The sequence below is a fragment of the Podarcis pityusensis genome (genome assembly GCF_964106645.2).
Source record: "Podarcis pityusensis genome assembly, chromosome: 10".
Lineage (NCBI taxonomy): Eukaryota > Metazoa > Chordata > Lepidosauria > Squamata > Lacertidae > Podarcis > Podarcis pityusensis.
Genome location: NC_138035.1, coordinates 37,451,813 through 37,472,154, shown reverse-complemented (window position 1 = coordinate 37,472,154; position 20,342 = coordinate 37,451,813). Strand labels below are relative to the sequence as shown.

Sequence of the window (20,342 nt, the reverse complement as noted above, 5' to 3'; positions counted from 1 at the left end):
GGACGACTCTGGGGTTGCAGCATTCATCTCGCTTTATTGGCCGAGGGAGCCGGTGTACAGCTTCCGGGTCATGTGGCCAGCATGACTAAACCGCTTCTGGCGAACCAGAGCAGCGCATGGAAACACCATTTACCTTCCCACTGGAGCAGTACCTATTTATCTACTTGCACTTTGACATACTTTCAAACTGCTAGGTTGGCAGAAGCTGGGAGAGAGCAATGGGAGCTCACCCCATCCCAGGAATTTGAACCGCCGACCTTTTGATTGGCAAGCCCTAGGCTCTGTGGTTTAACCCACAGCGCCACCCATGTCCCTAGACTTAAGTTTCCCCAAAGCATCAACTCAGCTTAACGTTGGGGAAATTAAATGGAGCTCTCAGGTGCTCTTACACCATTTCTGCTTACACTTGTAGCCATCTTCTTCAAAGTACGGGAACAGCAACTCCTCTGATGGTACAGATTATGTCCCAGAGAGCCTCTTCACAGAAAGGTGTTGAAGACATGATCTAGAAAAATATCTCAATCCATTTCGGTGGGATCTATCTAGGGCAGCTGGAAACATTACAAATATTTGGGGGGTGGGAAACGTAAGAGAATTTATACCATTAATCTGCACTGTCAAAGAGTCAGCTCTCACTGATTAAAACCAGCATGTCACCTGCTGCCCAGGTGCCTACGGAGATGGGAAGAATTGAAGCAACATTTGCTCCAAGCTCTGACTTTGGGTGGGTTGGAGAGGAAAGTCATGTCCTCGGAAAGTATTAATCTTGGAAGCAGAAAACCAAGTGCATAAATGCATGCAAAACTTGAGTTCCCCAAGTATGTGAAAGGTAGATTAAGACTAAACTGTACCTCATCACTTCAATTAAAGTGGCATGAGGGAATTGGTGACTCAGATCTGAAAAGTAAAGGAAAGATATATGGTTCCATGCTATCAATAGTAAGGTTAATCAATCACAGTAAGTAAAATATATAAAAAGAGAAAAGGTACAGAAAGCAGCTACTAAAATAGCAACATTAAACCAGAGGAAATGGTTTTGCACCCTTTTGGAAGAAAAAAAGAATCAAGTTACCCAGAGCACTAAAATTACAAAAGACAAAATACGTTATTTCAGTTAAGTGTTTGGAAAGGAAAGGAATATTAAAATGGGAGCAGATCAATGTCATGATAGTGGCATTTTCTTTTTGGTTTTACAAATGAATCTATTCTGTAACCACTCCTGATTATAGATGTGACCATTACACATTGCAATCTCAACCAGCAGAGGGCACTCCTAGACAAGACCTCAGCTTTACTTCCCTATAATTTAACTACATACTGTGGTACCTTGGTTCTCAAACTTAATCCATTCCAGAAGTCCGTTCCAAAACCAAAGCGTTCCAAAACCAAGGTGCACTTTCCCACAGAAAGTAATGCAAAATGGATTAATCCGTTCCAGGCTTTTAAAAACAACCCCTAAAACAGCAATTTAACATAAATTTTACTTTCTAATGGGACCATTGATCCATAAAATGAAGACAATAAATATACTGTACTATAAAATAAATAAGACAATATCGTAGATGATAAACATTAAAATTGTTTTTTTTTTCTTACCTGCACTGATGATAGTCATTGTTTGGGTGGGGGGCTTTTATCCATTTCCGCAGTCACACAATCAGTAGATGACCTGGGTTCCACATTGCCCAAAACGAAGGCACTAGGCAGAGTCCCCCAAAAGTCCCCAAAATGAAGGAGCAAGGCAGAGACAAAGGCAAAAGACAGACTCTCAAAAACAAAGGAACAAGGCAGAATTCCAAAATTTTCCACTCACCCCCTCCCATTGAGTGGGTAGGCTTACCTGGCAAGGTGCCACCCCCCCCCTTGCTACCAGCTGGGAGTGGGGTGAGGGCCGGCAAAGGGCTGGTGCTATGTTTTCTTACCTGGAGTTCATCACTGGACTTCGCTGTTGGTTAGGTAAGTGTTCCTCGTGGGGATTTGGGGCTGTGGTGCAGCCTGCTAGGCCTCCCATAGTGGGCGCCTTTTTCCCCCGGCAGTGGAAGCCGAATCAGGGCACGTTCAGCTTCCGAAAAAAGTTTGATAACCAGAACACCTATTTCCGGTTTTGGAGCGTTCGGGTTCCAAGTTGTTCCTGAACTAAGCTGTTCGAGAACCGAAGTACCACTGTACTAGAATGGGGGGCGGGGGTAGAGAGAGAAGTAAAATGAAGACTTGAAGACATTATCAACAATTTGAGGAAAATTTGAAACGTGAGTGGGGTACACCAGGAAAGTTAAGCAGTTTGTAAGGAACTATAATACTGGATCGTTTTACACTTTTCTGAATGATTTGGCACAAGGGTACCTAAGTGCAACTATGTGTTTGTCTTGATTCTCTGAAAGGAAGGGGAAGAACTGAACAGCTCCCCTCTCTTCGTTTGCATGTCAAGAGTGGCAGGAGGTGATGCAAAGATAAAAATAGGGCACATGTTAATACTCTTATTATTTACAGAAGTTCAATTTAACAAGCAAGATGAATCCAAAGACATTTACAAGCTGTTTTAAAGTAACTTTGAAGTGGCCAAGAACATATGTGTAATGCTATACATGTTAACTTGGCGATAAGCCCAATTGTATTACATTAGATTTGCTCCTGAGTAGACACATAGGATTGTGCTGTTAATGAGCTAGGCCTCTCTTTTCCAGAGTGCATCAAAGTGACACCAGATTCTGCAGTGACAGAGTATCATTTGCCACTTGTGTACAATACTCATAAATCCTGAGAAGCCGTGTATGGCTACAAATAAAAAAATGGGCAGCAAGAAACTTAAGGAGCTTCAGTAAAGGAAACTAAAAGAAGCTGAAAGCCACTGCTATGCTAATAAGCCACCACAAGGTAGTCCCTTACAGCCATGCAAATGGTAATAAATCAAAACTGGTCTTGCCATTGTTATTTGCTATAGAGCACCAGCAATGTACATTTATATTAAACTACCTTGGGATGAGCTTGTGGTATTTATGTGCCTTTTCCATCTAGAAAAAGCATTATTCAATGAGTTGAGAGTGCTTGCTTATGAAAAATGTGAACCCTGAGAGTTGGTGAAAGTGTTTCTAACTGGTACACAACCAGCCTTGAACATTTCAATCCAGCAATGTGTATTTTTACTGACAGCAGGAAATATTTCAGCCCACAGCAGAAAGACAGATTTTGTGGCTGTTCTTATTTCAGTTATGAACAGAAGAGGGCTCCAAGCTCTTCACTAATTGGATATGTAAAGTGCATTGAGTGTTGAGATGCTTCAGTCAACAGTACCAAACATCTCCATGAGTGTATTGGCTACAGCGGAGGCGGGCAGATAATTATGGTCTGCCCCAGGAACATCAGACTATTGTTCCCCGCGCACACAGCAAAACACTTTGTTAGGGTTTGCAAAAGCCCCTGCTCTCTGGCTACTGCAGATAGAAGGCCTACCGCCCCTATGATTTGCACATGTACTCAGTTATGCTGATATTTCCAGTTAATGTGAGGCTTTATGTGTACAGTACTCTCATTCCTTTAGCTTACTACAGTAGTGTTTTCATTCTTCAAACAGATCTTAACTTTTAAATATGTGGAAGAAGCCTTTCTGACACAGAGAATTGCTCACTTCCCCCCAAAGCTGTAAGGATCAAATGAAATGCAATGGCAGCAGTTAAATGTGCTTAAAACACCCAATCATTTAGAAACTACAAAAAGGGGTGAGTGGAAGATTTTTAAAACAAGCAGACAAAAGGAGTGCAAACCTCTTCCCAACCAACTGCAACTTACCTTGCCCACTGGGTAAAGGTCAAGGGACCCTGACCATTAGGTCCAGTTGTGGCCGACTCTGGGGTTGCGGCACTCATCTCGCTTTATTGGCCGAGGGAGCCAGTGTACAGCTTCCAGGTCATGTGGCCAGCATGACTAAGCCGCTTCTGGCAAACCAGAGCAGGGCATGGAAACGCCATTTACCTTCCCGCTGGAGCAGTACCTATTTATCTACTTTCACTTTGATGTGCTTTCAAACTGCTAGGTTGGCAAGAGCAGGGACCGAGCAACGGGAGCTCACCCCGTCGCAGGGATTCGAACTGCCAACCTTCTGATCGGCAAGTCCTAGGCTCTGTGGTTTAACACACAGTGACACCTACGTCCCTACACACACACACACACACACACATATATATATATCCTCAAATGAGCTGTGCCTTTATTCTCCAGCAGTGGGAAAGCAGCTTGGGGAGTGACTGAGCAAGATAATGGCTGGAGAAGAAAGAGTTAAGCATTTCTCTTGAATCTCTTGATGGTATTCAACTAACTTTATCTTTTCAGTGGTGGTGCAGTGGTTAGAGAGTCCGACTAGGACCTGGGAGACCAGGGTTCAATTCCCTGCTTGGCCATGAAGCTCACTGGGTGACCATGGGCCAGTCACCATCTCTCAGCCTAAGCTACCTCACAGGGTGGTTGTGAGGATTAAATGAGGGGCATGATAACTATATATGCCACTTTGAGCCCCATGGAGGAAAAGATGGGATAGAAATGCACTAAATAAATAAATAACATTAATTGGCTTAATTAAGGCAGGTTCATTAATTTCAGTGGGTATACTGTTGAGTAGAACTTAATTGAATACCACCCTCTGGTTCCAGGCTCTCTCTGCTGCTTTTCATTATACAAAAACCACAGAGAGAGGCCACTGCATATATCTGCAGTATAACATCTTGAACCATTTCATTGCCTTGTTCATATATTTGGGAACACTGCTTGCTCATTCGCTGTTGCTTTCATGAATAAGCTAACGATAGAATACCTAAAACAAAGTTATATTTTAGATAGTAGATTGCTACTTAACCACAAACATAGCACTTACGTAATCCCTGTGCATGGACTAAGTGTTTGGATTTTATATTTGAAGTTTTAATGTGCAATACAGTGGTACCTTGGGTTAAGTACTTAATTCGTTCCGGAGGTCCGTTCTTAACCTGAAACTGTTCTTAACCTGAAGCACCACTTTAGCTAATGGGGCCTCCCACTGCCGCTGCGCCACTGGAGCACGATTTCTGTTCTCATCCTGAAGCAAAGTTCTTAACCCGAGGTACTATTTCTGGGTTAGCGGAGTCTGTAACCTGAAGCATATGTAACCCGAGGTACCACTGCATTAATAATGAACAGCAATCCATCGCACACACAAAAAGCAGAAATGCAGTCTCACTGGTATAGGTCTTTCAAGATTTTAGGGATACTTAAATGTTGTTTGCATTGTGTTACACTAACATGGGAATACGTTGGGGGTGGGTGCCATGTAATCTAATTGTATATGCGTTGAAAGCATCCGTGAATAAAAATTGTATTTCTTTTCTGAAGAACACAAGACCACAAACCAATTCCGGGTACCGCAGAGGTACACACTCTGCATTCTCACTGTCCTAGGGTCTCTTGGCTTTGCCTGCTTTTTGTGTGGGACAGGGCTAAAAGGCTGAAATCCAATGCATACTTATTTGGGAATAAGTTAAACTGACTCAGTGGGTCTTCCAAGTAAATATGATAAAATGACACAATCACTGATGGCAGTTCCTTAGTTTTCTACAAATTCAGTTGTCCTTACCAAAATGTTGGTTTCACTCTCTCATTTTAGTTAGGTTAAATGAATTAGATAGCAACAAGCAGTCCTTCTTCATTCACCAGATTGCAGTCAGGAGTACAAAGGCCTCAACAGGTTTCCCTCACAATTTTATTATCTTAATTGCATCTAAAATGCTTTGCAGCCATCAGCAAGCTTAAACCTGATATTCCTGTTTCCCCATCTAGAGGCTAGATTGTTTGTTTATTGTTAAGTGGGTGGAGCAGGTGTAATAAACCTTAATCTGTTGTACATTATAATTAGCAGGTGCAGAAATTAAGCAAAAATACCACTGTCTTTTCAATTGGTTCTACAGAAGCACACTATTAGGCAGGTAACAAAATTTAATGCACATATAAATTGTTCCTGGGTAATGGACTGGATTAGAGCTAATAAACTCAATAAATTAAAACAGAAGATAGAATTTCAATGCTTTTGTTTTATTGCAAGCTTCACCTTTTGAAGAGTATGGCATAAATTCCATAAGGAACCAAACTAGTAATTTCTCTCACCTGCCTCCAACAATTCCTTGTAGGTTTCCACTTCTTCATATTCTTCAACCATGTCCCAGCCCTGAGCAAAATAAAAAGGTGTGGATTCAAATTCTTGCCTAGCAGGTGTCTGGGATCACCCCAAAACGGTTGTTAAGGAAGAGGCAACTCCTCCAACTGGACCATCACCTTTAAAGACTGAGTAAGATACTGTCATCCCTAGTCTGTACTTCTGTTGTAAAATGAAAACGCAGCCAAGTATTCCTGAAGTTTATTCTTGCCAAGCATTCCCGATGTTCTAATTGGAGAAGAGCCCATCCTGTGGCAGGGCTAGAAAACAGGTCTTCCTATGCTAACTCTGAACTGAAACCAGGAAGGAGAGAAATACTATGTTGAAATCCAAGTGCGAGTTTTTCTTCCAAGACCAAAGAAAGCAGCATGTGGAAGGCAGGCAGGAATACTTCCTCCCACCCCAACATAATAGTTGACACTGGCACACAGAGCTAGACTTGCATGGGTGCCATTATGTAAAACCTGTTGGGATCCGAGTCTCAAAGTCTGTGTTGGCTCAAATGGAGGAAGGCGTGACATGCAGCACACTTCCTGAATTCTCAGAATTACTCATTTTCTGCCTGAATTCTCAGAATTGCTGATTTCTTTAAAAACACAAAAAAACTAGTTTTCGTCAAACCATCAGATATACATAATAACCTTAAGCCAATATGTACTAAAGCAAACACGAACATAAAATTTCCCCACCCCATAATATCCAATTTTTAGGCAAACGTAAGATTTCAATGGCCAGGTCAAGGCTGGAAATAATTCTGGAAATAATTCCAGATATAAACAAATGCAGCCATAGTCTGGGAACCCCATCTTTCATCCGTGTGATAGATAGGCATAGAGTTAGTTGCTTTCTGTTTCACAACAAACTTGTGCGTTAAATTTGTAGTTATGAATAAAGAATTCTTTTAAGGTGGGGAAACAGATTGAGAATTGCTTAATGAAGAGTATCCAGAGAGTTCAAAATACAGCAGGAAAATAAATACTACAAGCACATTGGAAACGGTAATGTTGCAGGATAATTTTTTGTTAGGACCACAGCAGGGGAGGAACGGGTTAGACTCACACCCTGCAACTGCTATGCCTACGATGATCCCAATTATCAGCCCTTCTATTTGCATTTTTTACAATTTGCATGTTAATGCAAAGATGTATTTTTAAATATTGCATCTAGTCTGGCCTTCAGTATAAGGCAAATTCATGTGTTCAATTTAATTGGCATACTTTTTTTCAGGAAAAACAGTAAAGTTGTCATGTTATTTGTCATATTCTGCTATGCCACTTTGGTTAGAAAGAAATTCTTGCTTAAGTGAGAAAATATGTGAAGAGCCTCAGCAATACTGCAGTAAAAAAGGGTCTCAAGTACAAGAATGCATATTCTCTTTTCAGTAAGGAGTCGGAAAAAGTTTGCATTTGTGCAGTGCTTTTTTCATGGGGTACGCAGGGATATGCATACCCCTAAACATTTTGTGAATCTAAGTTTGGCCTCATTGAGGGGCAGTATTTCAATGAGAGTAGGAAAATGAGAGTACCCCTAAACATTTTTATTTTAGAAAAAAAAAGCACTGCATTTATGTGTTGCTTTGTTTTCTCCCTCTCAAGGATCTCAACTCTGGTTCCCTGTAGTCCAAATTCAACACACTGTTAATTATGTAACATTGTCTTCCATTTGTCAGAAAACATATTACACCTTCCCATAACTTATTGAATGTAACCCTGTTCTCCGAATCTTCATTTTTGCAACGAGCAGGGCAAATTTCAATTTGGGGCACAAGAGGAAACGTGTTTTAAGCTTTTACTCTCATCCAGTCTGTAACTCATTGCTAGAAGGCGTTTACCAGTTTGACAGTACAATCCTAACCAAATTTATTCAGAAGAAAGCTTGAGTTCAATGTGGCCCCCTCAGGCACACCTCTTGGTACTCACCAAGGGTGGTTTTTTTTTGTTTGTTTTTTGCTTTGGGGGTTGGGAAATCACCTATTTTGTTATGGGTCTGTGTATATTTGTTTCGGGTACACATGTGTTTGGCTTACGGGTTTGTTTTCTTTTTATTGGCGTATGTGTGCGATTCTGAGAATTACTGTTTTTTCTTCCTCTGCCAGATGGGTATTTTGCCGTGTCTACAGCTTATTGGATTTCCAAATGTGCCCCAGCCCCCCCCCCAAATTGAGACCCCCTGCCCTAGCAAGTGTGGTTAAGTTTGCAGCCAGGCTTCCATCAAATCACTCACCAGGGCCCTTGCAGCACTGGCCACACCCTTCAGAAGGTGTGGAGAGGGAGGGAATCAAACCAGTCTCTCTGTAGGTTAGAAAATGCTTGTTGTCTTATCTACGTTAATAAACTGAAGCCAAGAACTCAGGTTAAAAACAAGACTGGGAGAATGGAAGGTGGAGCTTGATTCACTTTCAGTCTACAATTCTTGCGGTCACTGAGAAATGTCAGAACTGAAAGTTGTTTTCTAATCTGGAAGGGTCTAGGACAGGGTGGATAAAAAGCAGTGATTTTTTTTTAAAAAATCTATTATTTTTATAAATTTTTTATTCCAAAAACGAAACCTTCATCTGGTTGTAAATATTAAGATTATACCAGCAATAATGAGTCTTTCTGTTAAAAAAAAAAAAAAGATTTAAATCAAGTCTTACTGACTAGTGATTTAAATCGTGATTTAAATTGATTTGATTTAAATCAAATCCACCCTGGTCTAGGATCAATAAAGAAACAGAAACAAATGAGGAAGTCGGGGAAATAATCAGGTTGCACACTTTTTTTTTCTTTGGTAGGGATTCCAACTTCAGGTTCCCTATTTAAATGATACCACTTTTTTTTTTAATATCGCTTGTATTTCCAAACAAAAGACAAAGGTTACATTTCAGCTGGCTGATGAAAAACCTTTGATATAGTTTAATGTATTTTACTGGTTGAGCCAATGCATTCAGAAGTCAGCATCACTGAGTTCAATAGAGCTTACTCCCAGGTAAGTATGCACAGTATGGCAGTCATGTCCCCCCAAATTCATATTTAAGATACCAAATGATTTCTTATTGAAACACTGCCATCACTTCCTTCATTTTCGTACCAAATTTCTTACAGAAAATTAGATTACATCTTACTAGCAAAAAAATCTTCATTTCCCCACTTTTTGAGGTTTACATAAGAATACAGGTAGATCAGGCCAAAGGCCCATCTAGTCCAGTATCGTTGTCCTCAAAGGGGCCACGAAGATGCTTGTATAAAGCCCCTAAGCAGGACCTGAGTGCAGCAGCAGTTTTCCCTATTTGATTGCCATAGTGTTCATATGTATACTGCCTCTGACAGTGGAGGTAGAACATAGCCCTCTTTCTAGTAGTCATTGACAGCCTTATCCTCCATGAATTTATCTAATTCTCTTTTAAAGCCATCCATGTTAGTGTCCATCACTATATCTTGTGGGAGTGAATCCCATCAACTACATGCTGTGTTGATTTTATCTGTCCTGAATTTTCCGGTATTCAGGTTCAATTTGGAAGTGAGGACAGCAGGGGAAAAGAAGAGGGATAACTCAAAAAGTTTTGAAAAAATACTGTGACATATTAAAATACTAGCCCAAGACACAAGTATTGAAAGCACTGCCACACAATCCTGCTAAATATGAAAATATCAACAACGGGACCCACCAGCTGCTATTACTCCAGAGGGAGGCTTTCTGTTCTCTGCATTTCAGTACTACAGTCGCTGCAGAGGGGAAAAGCAGATTCTGTTCTCAATTAAATACTGCAAGATCCCATAAAGCAGTGGTTAGGGTACTGGAATATGTACTGCTCTAGAATCAAATCTCCAATTGGTCTTGAAGTTCCCCAGCTGACCTTGGGCCAATCACACTCTCTCCCAGCCTAACCTACCTTATGCATGGTAGGCCAAAAAAGTGAGAACCTTGGGAGACTCCCTGAGTTCCTTGGAGGTAGAACATAATAAAATAATAGGTAATTAATTAATCTACTTGCCAAGTACAAGAACCCTAATGAGTCTTTTTTAAAAAATTAAATCTGAGGGAGAATAACTTCCTCTGTATTTTTATATTATTGCTTACCCCATAACCCTTTGGAAATCCTTTTTTAGTGACCCTATATTTCTCTTTTCAGCAGGAAGCTGAAAAGGTTTCTTGAAAATTCAAACAAAGGATCATGAGAAAGCAATTTAGCAGCAGAGAAAGTCTAAAGATGCTGTTTATATCTTTAAAAAAATTAACAAACAAAAACTGGATGAAGTCACATACCACAAATACTTAATAAGGACGTATTTGTCTCGGAATACATTGCAGAATTTTTTCAGGATGAATCAGATGGGCTTAAGGAAATTTTTCAAGTCTAAAACTAGGCCATATTAAATGAAACTGTCTTCCACAACAGATTTGTTCCCAACTGTGCTCTGAATTTTTAAAAACACCCACGGACCTGTTCTGCTGACATTAATTCTAGTACGTACAGGACAAACCAAAAATGTAGGCAGTGCCTTAGGAATATTTACAGAGTTGTTGTCCCCCAGAAGGGAAACTAATGTTTCTGAACTAGTCAATAAATTATAGCTTAACTATAAGGTATATCCGTCTCATAATTGTATACTTAATTAGCAACAAGTTTTAACATGTGGATATATCTCAGAAAGTGTTTACTACACATAATTTGATAATCATGCTTAGTCCTATGCAATTTACTCAGAGGTAAGCTCAGAGTTCACAAGGTAAGCTCATTAAATAAGTTCATGGTTCACAAGGAACTAGGCACAGGATTGGAGCCCAAATCTGAAGGCAACAAAGAAGTAAATAGGAATCCAATGCACTGAAAATGTACTTTTAACCAGCTAGTGCTAGAAATAATGTACTCATGGGACAAAGTGCTCTAAAGAGATATGCTTGCAAATTACTTTTCTCAACTCAGTCAAAAGCAAGAGTTTTTAATATAGCATTAGAATTAGAAACATGGAAATCTACAATGCCGTTTTCTACTTTGCCACCATACCCGTCTTGCACTGGACAAATAGCCAGTTACATATTACTCTCTACATGATGTGTTCAGGAAATGAATTAACACCTACAAATTTTAAAAACCCATATAAACCAGATCCTGAGCATGTTTACTTGGAAACAAGTTCCAATGGGAATTGCTTCCTGGAAAGTAAGCCAAGAACCGTGGCCTTAGCCAGAAGCAAACCCCAATTATTTGAAGTAAACGTAGGGGGAATCAAAGTCCTCCCTATTCATAACAATTGCTTACAACAGACAGATACAACGTAGTTTGAAGCACACATAAATATTTTACTTACTTATCTAGGAAACTTGCCTTTTCAACATAACAATTCAAAAAGGGGAACAAAAATGAAAGCAGAATACAATCTAAAAATAACAAACCTATCTGAAGAAAATAAGTGGGAATGGAAGAAAACCGATCAGGTATTTAAACCATAAAAATTATTTATAAACCATAAAATGCCTATCAAACTGAACAAGTCTCTGAAGCCCATTTAAAGGAGTCACAGTCCTAAAATCTGGTAAATGGTCTTTTTTGGGGCCATTGGCTCAAACAACCTGAGAGCCATTCCTCTCAGAGAGCCACTAACAGTGATAGGCAATAGCACTCTAAGGAGGCAAGTACACATGAAAAAAGACACTCTTCCTCAAGTACCCTAGTCCCAGATCACTAAGAGTTTTAAGGGTGCAATCATAAACACTTTTAATTAGGGAGTAAACCTCTCAAAGACAGTGGGACTTCTAAGGAAACATGGAAAGTACTGAATTGCGAAGTTAAGAACCAGCCCCTTGCATAGGAACCAAATGCAGATCAGAGGAGCTCACACAGAATTGGCATTATATGGCCCTAAATCCCAAAATTAGCCTGGGTGCTGCATTTTTAAAAGATATAAGCCCACTTCTTTCATTATTTTCTCAGCTTTAGTAAGAAACGTGAAGAGATTTTGTTTTTGTATTTCCATTTAACAAACTGTCTTGCAGCAGATGGGTTTTATGTTGATGGATTAAGATGTTCCCACTGTTATGCTGTTTTACTTCCTCCATGGGGCTTCTTTATTTGTAATTGTTTACGTAATTTAAATTGCACGGAAAGGGTAGGGTTTATGCTTTCTAAGTAAAATAAAAAGTCAAATGTAATTCAAGGCTAGCATTACATGGGGTTCACCCTCCTGCCAGCCTGAGGAGGAAAAGATGTAAAGCATGGCGAACACTCTGGATTTTCTATTTAAAAAATATACAGTGGAACCAAATGCTTAATGTATGACGTGGCCCTAAGTCTGAACCCTGTATTTACAACCATTCAGAGCTGCAGTTTAAGGCTGCAATTCTACACACACTTCACTTGGGAGAGAGTATCTTTCATCTTTTATGTTGTGAACCGCCCTAAGATCTACAGATACAGTGCTATATAAAAATTTAATAAATAATAAATAGTAATAATCTCACTAGGACCAAATTCCACATAAACATGACTGGGGCTTCCTTGGGATAACATGCCACACATTCATAAATGCGATATCTCTATCACAATAACTTTTTGTGTTGTTTTCCTGCCGCCACAAAAGTTAAAGAAAAAGCTTTAAGCACACCATTGTTTTATTTTCAGTGCCTAAGGCATTATCTTACTATAGATTGATTGATTGATTGATTATTCAGTGGCCAATAGTAATTTACAGTGGTGCCTCACAAGACGAAATTAATTCGTTCCGCAAGTTTTTTCGTCTAGCGAATTTTTCGTCTTGTGAAGCACGAAATCCCATAGGAATGCATTGAAATTCAAGTAATGTGTTCCTATGGTTAAAAAAAGTCCAAACAAAGCCAAATTTGGTACAACAAGAGTTTATTAAGTGCTCTTTAAAGTCACACCCACCACACAGAAATTCAAATCCAGAATTTTTTTAAAAAAACAGCAGAGTGGCCCAATGGTCACAGAAAATCATAAAAATTCAGAAAAAAACCACACAAGCTTCCAGATTCTTGCAAACCCCTCCTCAACTGTTCCCCCAGCCACCCACCACACAGAAATTCAAATCCAGATTTTTTTTTAAAAAAAAACAGCAGAGTGGCCCAATGGTCGCAAAAATCATAAAAATGCAGAAAAAAACCACACAAGCTTCCAGATTCTTGCAAACCTCTCCCCAACACCAAGTCCTTGAATTCCAAACACCCCAACCCAAAATCCAAAAACCCCAAAAAAAGTTTTAAAAGTTTAACTTACCAAATGGCTGCAAAAGAAGTTTTGGAAAAGCTTCAAAAATCACCAAAGTCTTCAAAAACCTCAAAAAAGGCTACCACACCGCGTTCTATGAGTTGCTCCTCGAAGTCAAGTCGCAACTGCACCTCTTCAAGCAATGCACCCCAGGTATTAACGGTTTTATGAAAAAGGAAACAAACTTGCAAGACGTTTTCGTCTTGCGAAGCAATCCCATAGGGAAATTCGTCCTGCGAAGCAGCTCAAAAAACGCAAAACCCTTTCGTCTAGCGAGTTTTTTGTCTTGCGAGGCATTCGTCTTGCGGGGCACCACTGTATAGAGTAGAACTCTCATTAACAATATTTCACTGCATTCAGTACCAACTAGTAAAACAGGTTTCTTGTCTTTTACAGGTTCTAAACCACCACAAGCAGGTGCCAAAAGGTTTTTTTTTATACACATCCTTAAAGGAAACAGTGGTGGTGTTTTTGTAGGAACCTGTTTTCACTGTCCATGCATATGATGCAGTATCAAGCCCAATGCCAATTACATGGGGAAATTCTCCAACAAGAAAGAAACAAATTGCCTTCATTCCGTGAGCTTTACTAAACTTGGTGAGGTGGTGGAATAATGCTTGGCTATTCACAGTGCCCCCCTTAGGGGCAATTTCATTTTGTTCACTAAGAAGAATGGATCAGTCGTTTCCTTTGCCACTTTGCAACCCAAATCCTATGTTTATTTGGAATGAAGCCCCACTGTGTTCAACAGGATTTATTTACAAGTGAATGTACAGGAATAAATCATTAGAAATGATTATAGATTTTCCCCAGTACAAACTCATTGGCACACCATGCCCATTCCTTCTGGGGGAAACAAGCAGATCTAAAACGGCTAGCTTACCACATTTTGAAGGAATGCACATTACCTATTCGACCATTATCAACAGTGATTTCGTTGCCTCTTAAACCGGCACCTCTGGGCCACTGCACACTTTCAAAGGGAAAGCACCGACCCATCACTGTGTCACAATCGCACACACGTACTCGGCGAAGGCATGTGTACACACAACGCGAAGCTGCGCTGCCAATGGTGGCTTACCAGAGTACGTACACGCGTCTGCCACGTACACACAGAACAGATTCGCGCGCCATCGACACGCAGGTTCGGCGTACCTCCCATCGATGAAGGAAAGATCACATATCTCCAGCCAGCCTAACCAGTTTCGTACGACACACATTTCATAGAATCATCCGAGTTGAAAGGGACTCCCAAAGTCATCTAGTCCAACCCTCTGCAATACCCGGGTGGTCTCGAACCACCAACCTTCTGGTTAACAGCCAGATGCACTAACCCATTGGGCCACTGGCACGTTTCTCCGGTCAGTTCTCTTTCAATAGCTACAGACACCAGAATCTCTCTGACGACGACAACAACAAAAACAACAACAACAACAACAACAACATCGACTCTTTTCCATTGGCAACCGGTCAGTCGGAAGAAATGGCTGCTTCCTAGCGATTGCAAAAAAAAAACCTTTTTCAGGGGCGGGCGGGCGGGCGGGCGGGCGATGCTGTTATTCAGGGCGACAGGCGCTTATGTTTTGTTTTTGCAACCGCACCACTTCCCTCCCACTCCTATTGTGAGGAGAGCGAGAGAGAAAGGAGCGGCGGCGGCGGCGGCGGCTGCTGCTGCAAGACGAGCCCCATTGAAAGCCGAGGCGCAGGAGCCGGGCTGTCACGTGACGCGGTTCCTGGAAAGTTCTTGGAAAGCGGCCTTTGCATTTTTACCATTCGAGGAAGGGAGGGAGGGAGCGAAGGAAGGCGGCAAAGGAGGCGGCGGAGCCGAGCACCCACTTCGCTCCCGACGACGCGCCTCCTTGTTTTGAAGTTTGCGAGCTGCCGTCGAGCTGAGAAGCCATGCAGGACCCCCCCCCCCTTGTCGAAAGCTGCCGGCCCCAATTCCTTCAGAGCAAATAAATAATATGCAGCGAGTCCGGGGTGGGGGGAGGGGTGTTTGATGCGTTCCCCACGTGCATTCTGTCCTCTTCGTTATGCCTGCCTCTCTCCCCTACCCCCTCACCCCCTACCCGGCGGCGGGGTTGGTAGCGTGTGCGCGCGCGCGCCAGCGAGAAAATCCCTCCAGCCCGCCGGGAATTGTTTGCTGGGCGTCACGGCGTCACATGCAGATTTCCTGCCCTTGGTAGTAACAGCTCTTTGCAGAGAAGAATAACCTGCACTCGCCTGCCTGCCCCCGCTGCGAGAGAGCCAGGCTTGCCGGGGGCTGGAGAGAAACAGAGCCGCCGCTGCCGCTGCCGCCGCTGCTGGCCGATCCGTCTCCGCCCAGCCAGCAGCGCGCTTCTCCCTCTTGCAACAAAAGCGAGGCTGAGCGCGCTGGCCTCCCGGGTTCCCAAAACAAAGGCGAGCTCCTGCAAGCGCCTTCGGCCAGTGCGGGGAGGGGGAAGCGGGGCGGCCGGGCGGGGAATCCATGCGGCGCTTGCAGGCGGAGGTAAGAGTTTTCTGGAGTGCGCGCGGTCCCCCCTCCCCCGGCTCGCCCCCGGGGCCGCCCACCGCGTGTTTCCTCGACAGCAGCCCGCGCGCCTGCCTGCCTGGAAAGCGAGGAGAAGGCGCTCCACCTTGAGGCCAGCCAGAGGGAGCCCGATCGCGCTGTCCCGGGTCTGGCCCAGGTGGAAACCGGCGAGGGGCCCTTCCCCACCTTCTCTAGTGCTTGCCCAAAGGCGGGAGAGCCGCCTCCCCTGCGAGGAAATCGGGGCGAAGCGGGAAGGACCTCTTGCGCTCGCTCTCCTTGCAGCGGATGCTCTGCAAGGCGCCCCAGCCTAGCGGGATTCCGCAGGAGCGCTCCTAAGCGGCCACCGGCTCTTTTTCTCTCCCGCAGGGTTGCAGGTTGCTGGCGGCCAGGATCCGGATGGGCTGGGGCAGCCGCCGGGGCCTCGGGGCCGGGGCACGGCGCTCCTAGCTCGCTCGCTCGCCCTCCCCCTCTCCCAAACCTCGAGCCCCCAAATGACCCTGCGCTCGGACGAATCCTCGGATGGCACCGACAGGACTGGGCCCCAGTGGGAGGCTGCCGGAGCAGCAGCAGTGGCGGCGGAGCCTTCCGAGGAGGAGCGCCTGGAGTTCGCCATGCGGGAATTGAGGCTCGCAGGTAAGTCCGATTAGGAGCAATCGTGGCCTTGGCGAGGTGAAGGTCCCTCCGGGGTTGCCCCGGGGTGACCAAAGAGGAAAAGGCTGGGGGGTTTCTCCTTTTGCTGCGCTCCCCGGACAATGGCCAGATACAAAGGGGGGGGGACTTGTGCGGTTGTGGGAACCGGAGGGGCTCCCCGCTTCCTTCCCTGCCGGTGCCTTCGGGGCTGTAGCGTGGGAAGGGCTGGGAGGAAAAGCGGACCTGGATCGGGTTCCCGAGAGGACGAGCGCGACATCTGCGCGCGTTCTGTAGGATCGGGAAATGGGACGCGCAACTTCTGGGGCCGCGCGTCGGGGGAGGAAGAGCAAGAGCTTTGGCTCGAGATGCGAGTCAAAAATACCCCGCAAGCCTGAATGCGTCCCCCTCCTCCCCCCTTTGCCATTGAGGAGGCTCCCTGGAAAGCTGCGTCGAGGTTTTCGTTCCGAGGATTCGCGACCTAAAATAACGAGCGGAGCAAGGTAGAAAACCACCCATCTTCTATAGTGATCTCAGGGCGAGGCTTTGCGAAGGAGAAGAAAACGAAAAATCCACACTCTCCCTTTCTAAGCGTTAAATAAACTTCTATAGTGGTGTGCCACAACTTCGTTTTGTGTTGGCTTTCACGTTTCGGATTGGGAGGCGTGGATACGTGTGGATTACAGTGGTACCTCGGGTTACAGACGTGTATTTCGCGGGGTGTCGCGTATTAGGATTGCTTCAAGGATAACGGTGCCTCTCAAAGGCTGTCTTTTAATTTATTCGGCAGCCTTCTCTGTGAATCGAGAGTCGCTGGAGACTTTCTGGGGAAACAGAACTGTGTCTTGAGCAGAAAACAGTTTAATTTGTTCAGTGTAGTTATGGAGCAGAATCTCTCACATGGACAGAATATTCGCTTAAAGTCTTTCAGCTTATTATGTCCTACATTTCTTCCAGGAAAGGCTTTTCAAGAGGGCAGTGATTAGAATTTTACTGCCTTGTCATGGGAATTTGTGCGAACAAAGAAAACAGTTTTCCTACAAAAGCTAGACAGCAAAATATTCTCTTTAGTTTAAAAAAAAAGATTGAAGATGTGGGAAGTTATTACGTGAAAGGGATGGTTTCCCCATCCCTGATTTGTTTTGCCCAAGATAAAGAAGAATCTTTGGCTGTAAGTATGCCTGCATCTGTAAAGATTATATTGTGCTTTGCTGTTGTGCTCTCTGCATATAGTTTCAGGCACCAGAACTTTGTTGGGGTTCTTTGGGGTTAAAGTTACTGTTAATCAAATAAGACGCATTGCAGGTTAGCATGATTAACTACTTCTGTCACTTATTATAGCACTTGAGCAGACCAATTCTGTGCACACTGCTGACTCAAGTAAGCCCCTCAGTGTTGAATGGGACTTATTCTCAGGTAGAGACACTGCAGAGGAAAATTGTTCTTGTGCTTGAGACAGGCCCCTTTCACTAAGAGTGAGAGACAGTGAGTTGTTCAGGGCCACCCAGTAAGTGTTTGGTTCAGCAGTGACTGGAAATGGGTGGGGGTCCTTCTAGTGGAATCTACTTGAGTAACTTTGTTTTCCTCCTCTTATCAGGATGGTACTGGGGTAACTTGAGTGTTGTAGAAGCCAAGGAGAGATTACAAGATACATCTGAAGGGACTTTCTTGGTCAGAGACAGCTCGCACTCTGAGTACCTGCTTACTATTTCAGTAAAAACGTCAGTCGGACCTACCAACCTACGCATAGAATTTCAAGATGGCAAATTCCGACTGGATTCCATTATCTGTGTTCGGTCAAGGCTCCGGCAGTTTGACAGTGTGGTCCACCTGATTGAATATTACGTTCTTATGTGCAAGGACAGAAGAACTGCGTCTGAAATGCCTTCCAATGGAACAGTCCACCTGTATTTGAATAAACCTCTCTGTCATTCAACTTCATCTCTACAGCACTGCTGTAGGGTAGCTATAAACAGATACACTAATGAGATCCAGGAACTTCCTTTGCCAACAAGACTGAAGGAATTCTTGAAAGAATATAAATATCGGATATAAATATATCATCTATTCTGCCTCGCTTTTTTAAAAAAAAGATATGAATACAGTTTTATGAAATCAAAAGCCCTGCGCAGTCAGCTGCAAAAAAAATGTATTGTGTAAGGTCATTCTGAAAATAGCCAAGGTAATCTTTATGTGTGGAAGTGGCATGGGGTGATGTAGCAGAACTCAGGACTCCACAGTCAAAACTTTGCAGCAGAGTAATGTCTGCTGTTTCTCCTGATTGGCCAGTCTCTTAAACCTCATTGAGAAAAGTGCCTGTGTTGCAGTGAGGCTGAGATGCAAGCAGAGGAAAGGTTTGTCCCTCTTCCGCATCCATGCCTTCCTTTGGCTCTTAAAATCCTACTCCTTTATATTGGGGCAGTCCTGCATCTAAAAGTCAGGTCTACCAACCTATATCTTGTTTGGCCCTGCCACATTTGACTGGTTTTCTCTTTTGAGAACCAATGGGAGCGTTCTTCCTGTACTACCAACAACAACAAACTAATTCAAGCGTTCTGTTAGTGGTGTGGCTGTCTTTGAAAAATCACTTCTGTACGAAGGGTGGGATTTGTATGATTCATCACCAGTGATGTCATAGGCGTTACCTAACGCATGTCCTTGAGACTTGTGCAACCGCATTGCAAATAGCAATCTCGATCGATACAGTACCTTGTGGAAGATTCACATTTCCCAGTGACAAAATACTGTAGTTCGAGAGCTGAGAAGGTGCAAGTGTCTTCTCGCCAAAAGGTCTAAGGTGAGAGCAAACATCTGGATCCCATGCAGCAAATGACTTCCTAACTGCATTTATGGCACTCCAAACTTTTCAGAATTTCTGTAGGAGAACCTAGATACTGGGACATAAATTTCCAGATGGAAATAAACAACTGGCACAGAAGTTATTGGTGGGGTGGCAGTTCTATAAGGAATGGGTTAACTGTCTGATTTTAAGATGAGCTTGAGGCTGCCTAAGATGCTGTCTTCTTACAGCATTAATTGCAGCCTGTTCATTCAGTTAATAACTTGTTCATTTTAGTTTATGGCTGAAAATTGGGACATTGTAGAACATAGTGGATATTTTACAACATTATAACACCAAAGTTTTGCTCATATTTACCCCCAGATGTTGACCTAGCAATGCTTTCTGATTCTGAATAACTTATGAAAACCTTCTGATCAGCCCTACTCATTTTTGCTCGGAAATAAGTGCTCTTGGGTTGCAGCCAAGTCTCATTTGGACTGTTCATGGAATAGACTTCTAAGCAGACGTGATTAGGATCAGGTTGTAAGACAGCTAATCACATTGAACCAGAATTAATGGACTTTGCTTACTTGTATATAGCTACAATGATCTCCCTTCAACGTATGGGGACTGTACTACATTGAATAATCTAATTAAAAGGGAACCTTATTTCAAATAAAGCTGAATTGAAAAAGCAAACCCTTCACTGTCTTTTACAAGGGCCCAGTGGATCATTTTTATATTAGGGTAGTATACCAAGGTTTTTGTTAGTGTGACAGAGAACTCCTTTTTTGTTTTAGATCCACTTACTGCCTATAATAGGCCTCCCTTGAATGAGACTTTATATAAGCCTAGACTGCAGACTTGCAGTTGTGGTTTCCATGCCTGATCGTGGATAGCAGCAATTATAACTTCCTTCTACAATGTAGAATTTTTTTATTCTTATTTCCTTGAAATGCAAGAAAGTTTATGTGATCTAAAGATTGTGTTTTCAAGGCTGTAGCTGTCAGATTCCAGATTGTATTAAATAAAGTAAACAATTGCA

General features: G+C 43.0%; 1 protein-coding gene and 1 long non-coding RNA gene across 3 annotated transcripts; one reads left to right on the top strand and one right to left on the bottom strand.

Annotated features, from left to right (window-relative positions):
- Window positions 1–1,584: 1,584 nt before the first annotated feature.
- LOC308486159 lies at window positions 1,585–15,232 on the bottom strand. Its single transcript, XR_013990971.1, has 5 exons — window positions 14,806–15,232; window positions 13,389–14,775; window positions 6,127–6,187; window positions 1,923–2,168; window positions 1,585–1,699 (listed from the first exon to the last, which is right to left on the bottom strand). It is a non-coding gene; the product is annotated as an uncharacterized lncRNA (long non-coding RNA).
- A 1,042-nt stretch (window positions 15,233–16,274) lies between these two features.
- Window positions 16,275–20,342, top strand: SOCS2 (suppressor of cytokine signaling 2). 2 transcript variants are annotated; one of them, XM_081022549.1, is made up of 2 exons: window positions 16,275–16,521; window positions 18,113–20,342. In XM_081022549.1, the coding sequence occupies exons 1-2, from the start codon at window positions 16,380–16,382 to the stop codon at window positions 18,568–18,570; spliced, it is 600 nt and encodes a 199-aa protein (XP_080878675.1). In that variant the 5' UTR covers window positions 16,275–16,379; the 3' UTR covers window positions 18,571–20,342. The 2 variants fall into 2 exon arrangements, with proteins under 2 accessions (XP_080878675.1, XP_080878676.1); XM_081022550.1 differs by having other exon boundaries at window positions 16,386–16,521; window positions 17,473–20,342.

Coding starts and splice junctions, on each gene's coding strand:
- SOCS2 (XM_081022549.1), top strand. CDS start 16,380: ATGACCCTGCGCTCGGACGAATCCTCGGATGGCACCGACAGGACTGGG. Junction 16,522..18,112: donor GCGGGAATTGAGGCTCGCAG/GTAAGTCCGATT, acceptor TCCTCTTATCAG/GATGGTACTGGGGTAACTTG.